At 40.7% G+C, this 15,606-nt stretch overlaps 1 protein-coding gene across 1 annotated transcript in view; it reads left to right on the top strand.

Annotated features, from left to right (window-relative positions):
• Positions 1–15,606, top strand: part of LRP4 (LDL receptor related protein 4) — an 82,852-nt gene that overhangs the window by 31,397 nt on the left and 35,849 nt on the right. Inside the window, exon 2 of the mRNA XM_085063796.1 lies at positions 8,755–8,901. Within this exon, the coding sequence (XP_084919922.1) occupies positions 8,755–8,901 (147 nt within the window). The remainder of the gene's footprint in view (positions 1–8,754; positions 8,902–15,606) is intronic.

The following is a 15,606-nucleotide window of genomic DNA, read 5'->3' as shown; positions in this document are numbered from 1 at the left end:
TTTGTTGTAGTTCTCTATTGACATGCAGTTGCACAGGAGCTTGCAGCTTTGTAAGGAAATGCTACTTCATGTTAAAATCAGCAAAGCATGTTTCTTGATGGCATCCTTCAGGAATCACTCTGCACTTCATAATATAAAATGGATGACATGCTCTCTGCTTAAGAGAGAAAATCTACAGGTAATGAAATGCCAAGACTGAAGGGATGCTTTTAACATAAACATGAAAATAATTTCACAAGGTGGGAAACATAATGTTCCTGCTCCTTGGAATCCAAGTTTAGGGGTAGGAAAAACTATTTAGTCCACAGAGAAAATAGAAGTATTTATATGGTTTATGTGGGGCCCAATCTCTTCCAGTAAGGGCCTTGGAGGTAAGAAGCAGAATGTCAGAGGTAACATATGCAGCTTATGGCTTTCTGAGGTCTTTGTACCTTCATAGATTCTTGGTAAAACAAAAAGATGATCCCACTATCTAATGTTTTTGTACACACTTGTAGAGAGAGTAGGAGAACCAACATCTTGAATTCTGATATTTTGAAAGGCTCAAAGCCTTGTCTAAAAGGGCTGCTTCTGTTAACATTGGACATGATGTCTGAAGCAGGCTGATATGGTGCTTGGTTTCTTGGATGTCAACAGTGATTGACAGGCTGTTGTGGAGCTACAGAACAAAACCTGCATTTTCTACTCTCCTGCCACTGCCAAATGTTTGAGGGAATTTGGTAGCTACAAAAAGGGGGACATTTGCCATTTAACGGCTATTAAATATGCAAAATGTATCACTGTATGGTCACATTTCAGCCAAAAGATCTGGAAATTAGAGTTGAGTTGTTTTACCAGGTTTTTACAAAGTAATTCTGGTGTTCCCAGGAAAGAAGCTGCATATTATTCTGAAGAGAAGGCTGGGGGAAAAAGGTCACAGAATGGATCACGTTGGAAGGGACCACAGAGGGTATTCTGGTCCAACCTCCTGCTCAATCAGGGTCATCCTAGAGCACATGACACAGGATTGCATCCAGATGGTTCTTGAATATCTTCAGTGAGGGATACTCCAAAACATCTCTGGCAACTGTTCCAGTGCTTGGTCACCTGCACAGCAAAGAAGTTCTTATGCTTAAGTGGAACTTCCTGTGCATCAGTTTCTACCCATTGCCTCTTGTCCTGTTGCTTGGCACCACTGAGCAGAGCCTGGCTCCATCCTCTGACCCCTTCCCTTCAGATACTGACAGACATTGATGAGGTCCCACTCAGCTGTCTCTTCTCAAAGCTGAACAGGCCCAACTCGCTGAGCTTTTGCTCATAAGAGAGATTCTTCAGCCCCTTAATCATCTACATAACCCTCTGCTAGACCCAGAGGTCCATGTCTGTCTTGTGCTGAGGAGCCCAGAACTGGACACAACCCTCCACGTGTGGTCACTCAGATACAGCTTCCTCTGTCAATTTGAAATAGTTGTCATTTACCTGTCATTTGCTTCATGCCTACTTTTGGACAGGAACTTTAGGCTGAGATTTTGATATGTTTAACATGCTTTGGTGGTTGAAAAGTTCCTGTTTCTATAGTGGGACTTCATGTGTTGTCCTCCATGAGCTACTTCCATAGTCAACTAAGTTGCTCAGGAAACAGAGGATAATATATTGTCTATTCAGAAAAAAATTCATGGAATTGGTAGTTGTTGCCTTTTGTCTGATTTCAAGAACTAAATAGTCAGCAGGGAATAAAAATACACCATGTTGGTTCAGGCTTCAAACAGAATCTTTCTGGAGTCTTGAGGGAGCTGTGTGCCATAACACACCTTTGTTAAATGTTTTTCTACTGTGATTAGAATATGTTACTTAATTTCCCTGTACAAACCTCAGTATGGACCTTAATCTTATAGTCCACTTCTGCAAATGGGGTGAACGTTTCTTCCTCCATGATGTGACATTTATGCATATTTAGCTTAAAGTATTTTTTGTCTGCCATGTTGTGTCATAGCAGAAACCAATAACTAGTCTTTTATTATTGCTCCTTGATTTTTCCAGGCATTGCTGCATCTCAACTTTTTCTATTAATTTGTTCAGTCTGTTTCAAATTAATTTCCACCAGATGCACTAGCTTTAAAAATATATTTTTTAAAGGCTGAATCTTAATTTCCTTCCCATAATTCTAATCTTCTAAGGTCCCTTCTACATTATTTCTTTTTCCTCTGTTGTGTTTGGAGGAGAATATTTCCTATTTTGGTATCATTTGCAGGCTCCTTTAACTTGATACTTACTCTTTTTTCCAGATCATTAATGAAGTTACTTAATGGGGCTGGATCTAATGCTGATCCCTATAATACCTACTAGCTATCTCTACCCCCTACCGCTTGACTTGCTGCCATTTCTCATTATCTTTTGTTTATGGTCCTTCAGCTGACTGTTTTCATCTTTGTTTGCTCGTAACCCAGCCAATTTGAGTAAGTTTTTGAGTAGGATTTCATGGCAATAATAATGCACCTTCTGTTCAAAGACTCTGTATATGTAGAAACAGATTAAACATTAAGCCTCAGTACATTGTGGTGGCATAATAGTAGTATAACCACTTCTAGAAGGGAAGAAGTAATTTTGTCAAGTACTGTAGAAGATATGGATAGAGTTAGGACAAGTATCTAGAGACCTCAGATATAGTCACATTGATTATTGCAAGGTGCTGATTTGTGACTTTAGGGATTTGGGAGAAGGAGCTGTAACAATTGCTTCTTGTTCCTTGAGTCTTTTTATGTTCAAATCAAGTGCTTTTTCAGAATTTTTTTTCAATAGTTGTTTTTTGTAAGTGCTTTCCTATTTCCTGGGTGCAGGTAGAGGTTTTCAGTGGGATTGCTGGTCTTTACTTCTGTGGGATCAGAATTGGGCTCCAGAGACTCAGACATGTTTTTAAAGTCCTCCTATTTCTCTCCCCATGTGGTGTTTCTGAAAATATGGCTTCTGTTCCAGTCTTGCTCTACCTCAGTCATGCACCCATTGCACTAGCACTAAGTCAGTTTGCACTTCGTTGCACCCCTTATTTTCTTCAAGTCCTAATTAGCAGATGCCTTCTGGAATTTCTCTTCCTTATGCTTTCTATTCCTTGTGCTCATATTAAGTGTAACATTTTTGAGGTCTAAGGTGTGTGGTTGTGCAGTTTAATATGGCAACTAAAGGTGATTGTGCTTGATAAGGTGCCTCTCCCTAGCACTTTGTTCAGTCACGTGTTTAATTGAGAACAAGCTGGTTCAGGATTGAGGTATCCCTGCTTTTTCAAATTGAAAGGGGAACTTCTAGGACTGGGAAACTTTCATTCTCACGGGGAGACTGCCAAATTAGGCACAATACTCCATTACCAAAAAGCTGTAACATCTTAATTTTCTCTTCTCTGGTTCATGTGGTTTTGTTGAGGGTTTCTTAGTTTGGTTTTTTTCCTTAACCTTACCCCTATCACATACTTCCTCAAACAAAACTGTAACAATTCTGTTTAAAGCTTTGAAAACTTTAGGATTGCTCTTCCTAGTGATGTTAACTTTAGTCTAGGCAGGCTGCAACAACTTGAAGACCATGCGGGTACCCAGTCAGAACTGCTTCAGATGCTTCTATAATGGGAGTAGAAAAGAAGAGAAAACTGTTGGCTTTTATCAGTGCATGGTGCCCCTTCTGACATCTGGCTGTTGTGCTGTAATGTTGCCTTTGCTGTGTCTGCCAGCAGAGCTCTGAGTTTAAACAATGGTCAGAAAATCCCTCTTCTAAAGCTGGATTAGCTGTACTTTTTCCTTCAGTGGAAACTGCTATTTGGGTAAGAGAGGAATCCAAAATTTTCATTTTCCCTCAAGACAGGCAAGCAAATAAAGCCGAGCTTGATTGCTGTAGGGATTCAGGGAAGTTCTGGATAAAGAAGGCAAGTGTATCATCTGAACTATGTTCAAGACCATCTGATATGTCCAACATCTGCCCTTATCAAGGTGTGTTATGTGATGGGAATGCAAAAGTGTGTCTGGCCTGGAAGTGGAGAAAGAGAGAAAATTGTTATCTGACACAGGCCTTCTAGCAGTAGATGGGTGAGGTGCTAAAAAGGCTATTAAAGGCTATGCTGCAGAATTCACTAATTTTAACCCGAAGTAAACAATCAGATGCTTGTGAGTTCTTAAAATACAGAAGAAAGAAACAGTGCATCTGTTAGAGCCAGGGTAAAATATTCTGATGCTTATTCCTCCATGTTGAAGCAACAGCTTGTCAAAGGTTGAGTTGCTGCAAAATAGTGTTAAGAGCTGCCATGTGTCACTGTACTGAAGAGGGAGAGGGTTAGTGGCTTTCTTTTTGGAATAAAGCATGCCATCAGGACTTAAATGAAACAGTGTTTTCATCCTTCAGCAGAAATCTGCTGTTTCTATCAAAACAACAGCTAAAGAGTCCAGTTTGGTTATTATCCTGTCTACTTAAGTTTCCTTTGTAGTGTCAATATTTTTATGACTCTGGAAAATACGGGGCTGCTCTGTAATAGCTCTGAGGGTTGCAAATGACCTTATCAGCAAAATGAAGCTTTGTATATTAGGTTTTGCTTTATGGGCTATGTTGTTTGGCCTGATGAAGAGTTGCTCAGAGGTGAGGGAAGCAGAGTAACAACGTGGTGCTCAAGCAGCCCTGCCCCTGACATCTCCTCCACCCCCCGAAAAAAAATAAAAAAGTTGTGCAGAAATAACAGGATGATAATTGACTTCTGCTTTTCAGCCAGAAATGACGTAACTGCTTTGCCAACTTTAGATATAAAATTACATCGATTCTAACTATTGTTTTAAGGGGGGTGGGGGCAACTCACTCACTCACTCTTCCTTAGGAGACATTTCATTTATCAGATAAATATGAAGATGTGGAGGATATTTGGAAGGAATCTGAAGAAACTGAACATACCATGCTAAATTTAAGGTGATGGCAGATGTTAAGTGTGAGGCCTGTGTTTAGACTGACTTCCTGTTTTTAAAATCTGGAAGTTGTTTGTATACTTTGCCCAAAGACAATTTGGTTACTGGATCCTGCTGCTGTGCATCTGGAGGGAACCAAACTACAGACAGTGAAGATGATTTTTTGGTTGTTTATACCCATGGGCAAGTGAGAGAGTAGGAAATTTGTATTGTGGTCAGATGAGGTATCAGTAGAGGCCAGGAAAGTTGAGTGATATCAGCTCAGTACAAGGCAATATCTCTGTTTAGCTTTATTGTATTGTTTTGTATATATTTCATTGCTAAAATACATCAGGGTTTTGCCTCCTGCATATGTGGAAAGATTTTTGAATATAGAGAGTTAGTAAATGCCCAAGCCTATAATGTGACGAACAGTTTCAGGAGCAATATTGGTCGTTACTAAGGTGCCTCTCGTTATTCCTGCTCCAGAGTAATGTGCAGAAGTGCAATTAGATATGTCCGCTTTGATTGTTGGTCCAGTTGCCTGAACAGCAAGTGCTGATTTCCGTCCTGTTCCTGGCTTACTGACTAACTGGGGTTGAAATGTGACACTGGAGCTTTATATGTGCGCTTGGTTAGTCTTATGTCTCACGCTCCCAGTGTTTAATGGGAGCTGGAGGTAAGAGAGGAGATCTTCTGCTAAGGCTTCTCACACCAAGTGCACCACTTCCGCTTGGAATTGGAAAAAACATGCTTCTCATCTTTATCCTTCCTGACCCTCTACTGTTACAGGTACAGTTACAGGGTAGTGTCACTGGAGCTCTGAGCACTGGGAAATAATCATGAGACACCAAAGGTGAAATACTATCCACACTGAAATAATTGAGGAGATTCCTCCTGTCTTCAGAAGTGCCAGCTTTCATTCACCTTGTTCTTTTTACTGGGAAAGACTAGCCATCCAGGATTGCCTTCTGATACTGTTCATAGGTTGAAATTGGTGTGCTTTCTGAGCAGTCATGTGCATTACTTGTCCAAGTGTACCAGAGCTGATCATGATTTATAATGACTAGAAGGTTAGTTCCCCTAAAGGTGACAAATCACAAACCATTAGATTCACAAAGGTCATAATTTGAAATAGTTAAACAAAGTATGCTTACATAATAGCACTACAGATCCAGATCCAGCTAATGCATATGGGCAAGTGTTGGCATCTGGGTCATAACGGTGTCCTTCAGCTTCCAACAGTTTCAGTAGCATGGTAGAATCACAAAGCAGAGATGATGGAACATAGCAACTTTAATGAGGTGAGAAGAACAGATTTAGTATGTGTATGCTTATATATAACCTAATATTAGTAGCAACTTTGAAGAGAACTGTGTTTGACAATACAGCAGATTAAGTTACAGTTTGCAGGCTGGGACAGCTGCACTAATTCTTTCTTTGCTGTTGCAGAGCTGTACTGCCATGCTGCTCGTGGGGAAGGGCAGCAAAGCTGGTGAAAGGATTAAAGAACAAGTCTTTTGAGGAGGGGCTGCAGGAGCTGGGTTTGTTTAGCCTTGAGAATAGGAGGCTCAGTGAAACCTTATCACTCTCCACAACTGTATGGTTTAATGGTGGACCTGGCAGTGTTGGGTTAATAGCTGGACTTGGTGACCTTAGAGATCTTTTCCAACCTAAATTCTAGTGGTCTTGTGTACTCCAACGGGAAGGGGTATTGGAGCTTTGAGTAGCTGGAATAAGTGTTTTGCAGTGCTTTTGAGGATGATGGTAGAAAATTGCTTTGGAAAAGGTGATTTCAACAGCAACTGCTTTGGAGACAATATGCAACTAGTTCAGCCTTTTTAAAAGGTTACAGTAGAAGATGGTTTGTCCTGAATTTTCTGTGTTGTCAGTTTGAAGAAAGCTGTTTGATTTTTGTGGGTGGTTGTGGTTCTTCTGAATTTCACTTAGTTTATTTCCACTAGTCTGAGATGTTGCATAGATAATGCATTGCTTTTCCTTAGGGATGTCTGTTGCTTTTTTCATCTTCTGACTATATCACCCATCACCCATTGCTGTCTTGTTGACCCAGCCTTTGCTTTGGCCCTACTTGGTAAGTCCTCTTGAGATCTGACTGCTGTGCCCTCTTTCATTCCTTATTCACCTCCTGTTCTTTTAGCCTTTATCCCTTGTTATACCAGACATTAGCCGCTTTCTGTACTGTATGCAGTAATACCTTGAGATGTGTGTTTTGTACTAAACCTTTCAAAGATAACTTGTAGTGGACATGAGGGAAAGAATAAAAGGTTGTTACGCCCATGACAGACTGAATAGAAATCCCACGACCAATTTGTTGGCGTGGTTCAGCAGCTTGTGGATGTGCTTGGAAAACAGTTTGTAGTAAGGCCTTGCAACCTGCAGTGTAGCATTTGGGAGTGGGCAGCTGAGGCTGGCAGAAACCTTTTCAGCCAGTTTTGTTGCAGAACAAACACAATGTAATCTTTTTTCAAGGAAGAAGTGCTTCCCCTCTCAACTTAAATTTTTGCTTTACTTGCACAAGTGGATGTCATCACTGCAGGGATTTCTGCTGTTGAAAGAGTTGCAAAAGTATTACATCCATTTTGTAGATACTGCTTTTCTCAATTAGAATGGAAAATAAGGAATTTATGAGGCTTGTTTTTTTCTTTTTGCTTAAATTGATACTGTTTATGGTTAATCACAGATACACTAGATGTATGAGTGAGATCAATGACATCAAAAAGCCTGAAAATAGTTCAGTATGTATATGATTACCACTTGGGGCAGGTATTTCTCTGTAATTCTTTCCTTATGATCCATTGTTTAATCTAAGAGCTTTAGGTTTGTTTGAATTGCAGAAAGAAGGAACCATGCAAAAAAAAAAAAATCCAACTAGACTAGCCTGAGGGAGATTATGATTGATAGAGTAATCATTTGTTTAACAGTGATATTGGTTATATAGATTGTCTAGATAATGTCAGTCAGAAGTTCAGGCATGATCTTTTCCTTTTTTTGGGGGGGGCTTATGGCTTGTTCTCAAGGCAGAGATTTTTTTTAAGAGAAAGTGTGGGCTAATATCATAAATAGTTGCATTTACAAAGGGGTGAGAGTCAAGAGTTCTGTTAGAGTATTGTTCTGAAGGAGAGGAGGGCTGGGAGGTCCTTAGGCTAATTTTAAGGCTGGAAAAAATATTCTTATCAGTTTATATATTGACATTTGGACTGCATTTTCTTTTGCTCAGTTTGTGAAGCTGAAAATCCTCTTCCTCTTATAAATGTCAGTTATGTGCAGCCTAATGTCACAGTTAAATGTTTATAGGTAAACAAGAAAGGATTTTTTTACCCTCACTTTCAATGGAGTCTGAAATGTCTAAAGTAGTGACATGCAAAAGGTTTGCATCTGAAAAGTTCAGGGTCTGGAGAAGACCCTTCAAATAGCAAGGATTCTACTTCAGAGAGTTTTCCCTTGTATTGGGGTGTCAGAACTAAGTGAACAGCAGCAGCAGTGCTGTGGTCTAGGACTAGACTGAGTTTGTAAAATAAAAAGGGTGTTTTGATACCTGGCATTCCTTGAGTTTGTTTGTGATTAGTGCTGAGTTATTTTTCAGCTGATTCCTAGGTCCTTTTGGCAGGTTGCACTGTGCTGTTGCCTTCAAAGAGACCCTTTCCAAGAAACTGTGCATAGTAATTGATCTCCAATTTCAGTAGTGTGAGCAAGGTGAATATTTTCCTTTGCAGGGGAGGATGTGTTCATACACAGTAGTGTGTACATCGAGAAAAATTGTGATGTCACTTTGTGCCTAATGTTTATGTTAAAATAGATAGCATCTCTTCAAAACATCTTTCTTTCTTTCTTTTTCCTTCCTTTACAGGTGTTACAAGTAGCACTGAGTGCTCCTGTGGACGCAATCATTTTACCTGTGCAGTCAGTGCTTTTGGTGAATGCACGTGCATCCCTGCTCAGTGGCAATGCGATGGAGACAATGACTGTGGGGACCACAGCGATGAAGATGGCTGCAGTAAGAATACCATCCTTGACTTGTGTTTGGGAAAATTCAATGCCTTTTTCTCTGCAAGTGCTTCTCTGTTTTACAGGCACATACTACCATTTGTATGACAAAGGTTTTTGATTGTAGATTACCTACTTTGGCTGACTCAGAGTCTAACAGAGCCATTGTCCACTGATATAAAACACAGTGAAAGCCCAACTTTGGCTTTTTTTGCAGCTGGTTGGACATGAATATTTTAAAGGGAGAGGGGGGACAGAGAAAAGTACCTCTCGTTTTTCCACCCTTGCACTATCTGTGAATTAAATAATATGATTTTGCTGTAAATATTAATGGAAAATAAACAGTGTGAAGAGCCATATTGAGGGTGTCTGCTCTCTTAAGTAATATTCTAGTTTCTGTCCTGGCTGCACTATGAAGGGAGGGAAAGGCAAACACTGAAATCACGTAGATTGGTCATGGGATCTGCTGAGAGAAGGCACCTTGCAGCTACTGTGTATCTGCATAGTGTTTGCGTCTGTGTAGCTGAGCTCAGCTAGGTGAGAACTGATCTGAAATGTCACTCTGAGTGGGTGTAGTGTGATACAGATGAATAGAGAAAGCTTTCCATGGAGACACAAGTAAGTTCCTTTTTTACCTCATCTGTTGGGATTCCACAGAGCGTGGTAGAATTGAAGGGTAGAAAAAAAGGCCTGGTCTCATGAAACTCCTTTCCTAAAAGTTTCCCTAGAGCTGAAAACTTAAGGCTCCTGTCAATGAGCAGATGAGAGAAATTTATCTTCCTCTGCTGGATCTTTCTCTAACCTTCTCTGGTTTCTGCCATTGATTACTGTATGGAAAGAAGCTTTCCTCATCTTTTAAATATTGTCCTAAAGAATCTCTTCTGCCTTAAATATGGGAGATGTCCACCCAGCTTTGTGAAAATTTGCTTCCCTCTCAATTCTTGTTTCTTATAATTTTGCAAACACTGAGCAACATGAAAGACCTTGAATCTGGAGGAGGTAAGGCATATCCAATAGCTATGCTGGTCTTATTGGCTTCTTACTAAGCACAGAGGAAAATTCCTTTTTTGTGTGTTTTTTTTGCAGGCAGACAGGCAGACGAGGAGATGGGGGGTCTTGGTGGGATTGTTTTGACTTTTTTGGTGTGTTCAGTAACAATTTAGACAAGTGATACTTGCTGATGTGATTTTCTTTGTAATTCAACAACTTCCAGCACCAAAAGTTTTAATCAGGCATGGTAGGACTCAGGGGCAGGAGAGATAAGATCTTCCATAGGAACTAGCAGGAGGTGGTTCAAAGCTAACAAGAATTGCTTCATTCAACATATGCTTAAGCTGTGAATCTCCTTGCCACAAAACATTGAATCTGGAATTTCAAACATTCACAGACAGCAATCTGACAGGTTTATGGATGTGTAATTCACTAAGGGCTGTTAAAGGTGAACATGCCACCTTTTGTTTGGGAGGTCTTTGTGTTACAAATAGAGGTAGACTTTGTGTTTTGAAGAAGAATATTTATTTTCATGCTACTTTTTTCCACTCTTTCCTTGGTATATAGTGATGCATCATGTCTCTCTCTCTGTGGCCTGAAAGACAGGAAACTTTTGGTCTTGCACAGTAATATATAATATATTAAGGAGATCTGGTCTGTATTTATTTGAATGGAAGCTGTATAAACTAGGAAGCAGAACTGAACTGTGAGCAATCTGCTGATATTCTCAGGCGCTGGAGGTTGGAAAGAACGTGAAATAGAGGTAGACATATAAGAGGCGGAATATAAAGTGATGCAGAGAATGTGGGAACTGGGTTTGACTTCTGTCTTTTTTAATTTACAGTTTCTAAGAAGGTTGGCCACTGCAGTTAAGACAACAAAAAAAAATTTCTATAAATACATTGGCAGCAAAAGGAGGGCTAAGGGGAGTCTTCATCTTTTGCTGAATGTAGAGGGTAGCATAGAAATGAGAAAAAGGGTAGTCAGAGAAATGAGGAAAAGGCTGAGTTACTTAATGCCTTCTTTTCCTTAGTCTTTAATGCCAAAAACAGTTTGCTTCAGGATACCCAGTTGCTTGATCTGGAACTTAGGGACAGAGAGCTGAGTGAAGCCCCCATAATCTAGAAGGAAATAGTGACTTGCTGTGCTAATTGGACACCCACAAGTCTATGAGCCCAGATAGGATGCACCAAAAAGTAATGAGGGTGAAAGAACTTGCCAAGCCACTTTCAGTCATTTAGCTGCAGTCCTGGTTCACTAGAGAAGTCCCAGTTGAATGGAGATTAGCAAATATAACACCCATCTACAAGAAGGGTTGAAAGGATGATCCAGGGAACTAAAGGCCAGTCAGCCTGACCTCTGTACACAGGAAGGTCATGGAGCAGATCATCCTGGTTCTGTCATATGACATGTCATATCACAGGACAACCAATGATCAGAACCAGACAACATGGTTTTACAAAAGATAGGTCCTGCTTAACCAACCTCATCTCCTTCTATGATAGGATGACTCACTTAGTGAATGAGGAAAAGGCTGGATCAAGGGGCTGAGACGAATTGTGTGAGGTTCAGCCAGGTGAAGTGTCAGGTCCTGCCCTTGGATCACAACAATCCCATGCAGCTCTACAAGCTGGGGGAAGAGAGGCTGGAAAGCTGCCCAGCAGAAAAGGACCTGGGGGTGCTGGTTGACAGCAGCTGAACATGAGCCAGCAGTGCCCAGGTGGCCAAGAAGACCAATGGCATCCTGGCTTGTATCAGTAATAGTGTGGCCAACAGGACCAGAGCAGAGATTGTCCCCATATAGTCAGCACTGGTGAGGTCAAACCTTGAGCGCTGTGTCCTGTTTTGGGCCCCTTACTACAAGAAGGACATTGAGGTGCTGGAACACATCCAGAGAAGTGCAGTGGAGCTGGTGAAGGGTCTGGAGCACAAAACTTCGGAGAAGCAGCTGAGGGAGCTGGGGGTATTTAGCCTGGAGCAAGGAGGCTTGGGGGACCTCATTGTCCTCTACAACTACCTGAAAGGAGATTGTAGTGAGGTGGAGATCAGTCTCTTCTATCATATCTCAATTGAAAGGATGAGAGCAACTGGCCTTAAGTTTCACCAGGCAAGGTACAGATTGGACATTAGAAAAAAACTTTTCACTGAAAGAGTGGTCAGGCATTATAATAAGTCACCCAGAGAGGTGGTGGAGTCATGGTCTCTGAAAGGGTCTAAGAGGTGTCTGGATGTGGTGTTTGAGGATACATCTTAGGGGTGGTTTAGGTTGATAATTGGAATAGATGGTGTTGAAGGTCTCTTCCAACCGTGGTGATTCTGTGATCTTATTCAGGACATAACTTGTGCTGTAGGTCTCTGCAATTTAGTGATATAAGAAAGCTAACATGTACAGAGAAGAACAATAGGTTGGACAAGAGATGGAAGGGGAATTAAAGAGCTCCATTTCTACAGAGTCGAAATGTGACTCAAAGGGAAGGACTAGAATAGGAGCTGCCTTTTTAAATATTGCATCATGGTAGAATAGATCCAAAGAAGAGAACTTTTTCAGCTGTCAGCCAGCAGTACTTGAAGTGCAATTTAGTGGAAAGAAGAAAGCATAAATGGAAGTTCATATTTCTATAGCATCCTTTGCCCCATTGCTTAAGTGCATGACTTCAGCACACACATGCAAGGTTGTAGTGGTGGAGCCCTAGGAACACTTACTCCATTGAACCTGTTATATCTTGCTCTGAGTAACTCATTATGAATCCAGGTAAATGATGCTATTCTTAGCTTGTAAGAACTAGATCAACTCTACAGTGTAGGTTTGTGGTAGTTGTCTGTGCTGTTTCCTGTCTTGCTTAGTTATTATAGCATTGAACCTTTCTGCCAGAGCAGGTTGCTTGCTAAATCCCTCCCTTTTGCTTGGCATACAGGAGCCTTGTAAAGGTGTACTTGTTTGTGGGGTAAACTTTCCATTTTCTTTGTTTGCTGACTGTGCCAAGCATAAACAGGGCAGCAGGAGTGCAACAGCAGGGGTGGGCCTTGAGCCCCTTGGCACAGCAACTTGAACTTTAAATCAGTTTAAGCTTCTCACAAATCAGCATTGATGCACATAGCGCATGAGAACAGTTGGTTCACCAATTTTTCTTTCCTTCCCTGGCTGTTTGTCTGTGACATGCATACAGTTTTCTGGTTGGAGTGAAATGTTGAGCTTCTCTGTTTTGAACTTATGGTTTTATTTATTAACTGAAATTATTAAATTTCTTCTATTACAAATACTGCGGTGAAGGTTTGGATTGTCCTGATGAAGTCATCCAACAAGTCCCAGATATACTAAAGGCCTAGTTAAAAAAATTCCTCAAAAACCATGGGGCTAGTCTAGATGCTGGAGTGGGCCCAGTTGTTTGTTCTGACTTATGAACCTCAGTCTGTGCAACCACTTTATATGGACTCTTCTGAGATGCTAAAGCTATTGAGATTCTTTTCTTGGAATTGTATGGATGTGCAGCTCTGCGTTTTACAGGCAGGAATTATAATATCAAGTAGATGTATTTGACTGGAGGAGTGAACAGATGTGTTTGCAAGGAACTCCACCTTTCCAATGGTCTGCTGCAAACTAGTTTTAGTTACAGGATTTTATTTCTTCTCCTCTGAATATCCTAACTTTCCAGAGAAATAAAGCTGCAGCCATACCTGTTTAAGGTGTAATTTTCTTCAGTGTGTCATATGCTTATATGTATAATGTAAGCCAATACAACAAGAAAAATGTGTTCCTGAGAGAGTTCTGTCCACTTCCTTGGGAAGAGGAGAGGAAAATGGGAAGACATGGGACTACTGGACTCCTGAGAAAGCAAGAGAGTGAAACAGGCTGGGGGTAAAGGTGAAAATTACTTTAGCAAGTCAAGATTCAATCTTGCATTTGTGTCTATATAATACTGCATATGTGCTTGAGTAGTTGATTGGCATTTGCGAAATTCCCTATTAATGCCATTTTCTAGCCTTGAATTGGTAATCTGTCATTTTGGTTAAAGAATAACAGCTTGAAATGTAGTGTGTAGGGTAAAAAAAAAGGCAAGATACTTGGCAGTGAGTGGAGTTACAGCTATGAAAAACAAGAGCAGACATGGGAAACACTCCTTTTGAGGGATATTTTCAGTTTTGAGATAAAATCGTAAAATATGGTGTGTTTTACTTTGGTTTCTAATGTTCTGTTGCATACTATAAAGCAAATTACCACTTCTTGAGTAGCTTGCACTAAATTTTTCCTCAACTGTCACTGTTTCTGCACGCCCCAGACGCTTTACACTTACATAGGTATTTTCCCATTGTTTTTGGGAGAGCCCTGCCTCTGCTTACCTGTGACAGAAACTGTTTTCATTGCCAGTTTGAAGCCCTGCTGTGATGGAAGCCAATTATTCTGTGACATGTTTGCTTCCTGCTCTGGATCATGTTTACAAGCCAGAGTGCTGTAGTAATAATAGCAATAAGCAACCTGCCAGCTGTCATGCCAGCTCCATAGACTTTGTCTGGTGTCAGCTCTCTGGCTTGCTGACAGTGTCTGCCTGGCTGCCCTGAGCACAGAGTAGCTCAGCTGCCTTCCTGCCTTGTGCCAGCAGAGACTCCTTTGGCCTGTCCCTAACGAAAGCCGCATGCAAGCAGAGGAATGGTTTTCATTCTGCCCTCCTGCACGCCCTTTGAAGTCCTGAGTGGTGTGAATGAGTCTTACTTCCTGTGGCAAGGGTGAAAGGACAACTGAGTAAACTTGGCCTGAGGATTGATAAATAGTTCTGTTTCTCATAAGATACACCAAATCTCCCCATAACCATCCCCCCAGAAGAGCCTTCTTGCTCTGAATTTTGAATCTGTATCATACATAATCAGCTTGTAAATATGTAACTTCTTGGGACGAAGACTTGCTTGCTTAGCTCCATGCACTGTTGTATGATACTTATTCATTTGAAGGGACTGAAGAAAAATGTACTTTTTACCTTAAATATTACTGAAAGTGGTCTGTTTTTTGCATATCGTGGAGAAATCAACACAGTTCCGGTTGAACTACAGCTCATTCAAGCCCAGTAGAGGGTCTCTTCCTTGCCAGGAACAGGACTATCAGTATAGCCTGCCCATCAGGCCCACAACAAAAATTTTTGAGGTGATGTTAGGAAAAAAATCTTAAAGGTCTTTTATTAAAATTAATGGAAGCTTTAAAAAAAAAATTTTCCCTCTGCCCTTCACTTAATCACCAGTCTTGAGCTCAGATGCAATGGCTCAGGTGAAGCTTTACTTCTAAACTTAAAGTTTTATGAACTAGGAACTCTTGTCAAGAGTTCAGTATTCTGTTGAAAACACACCAGTTCCCTATCTGCAGCTTTGTCATTTTCTTGGGCCTGGAGTATGTGTGTTTCCTTTAACAGGCATCAGAATTAATGCAATGGCCCCTCAGGCAGAGTGCTTGTGATCAAAGGGCTGTGAAAGATTGAAAGATTGGATGCTGATACTAATTTTTTTTTTTCTTTTCTTTTCTTTTTTCTTTTCTTTTTTTGTCCCTTTTGACCAGCAATATCCTTAAGTACAGTTCAGCAGTGCAATTGAAAACATTTTATGTAATTCTGGAACTAGATTTTCTAAAATGTTTGTTAGTAAAATGCAGTGTCTCCTTTTTCTTCCTGAGAGTGGACTAACCTCCTTTATTTTTGTCCCTGGACTTTTTGCCTGCTGTGCTGCAGATCTCAGCAAACAGATC

The sequence above is a fragment of the Lichenostomus cassidix genome, chromosome 5 (assembly GCF_008360975.1).
Source record: "Lichenostomus cassidix isolate B80296 chromosome 5, HeHo_3.0, whole genome shotgun sequence".
Taxonomy (NCBI): domain Eukaryota; kingdom Metazoa; phylum Chordata; class Aves; order Passeriformes; family Meliphagidae; genus Lichenostomus; species Lichenostomus cassidix.
The sequence above is the reverse complement of the archived record's forward strand: the minus strand, read 5'-3'. Positions and strand labels throughout refer to the sequence as shown.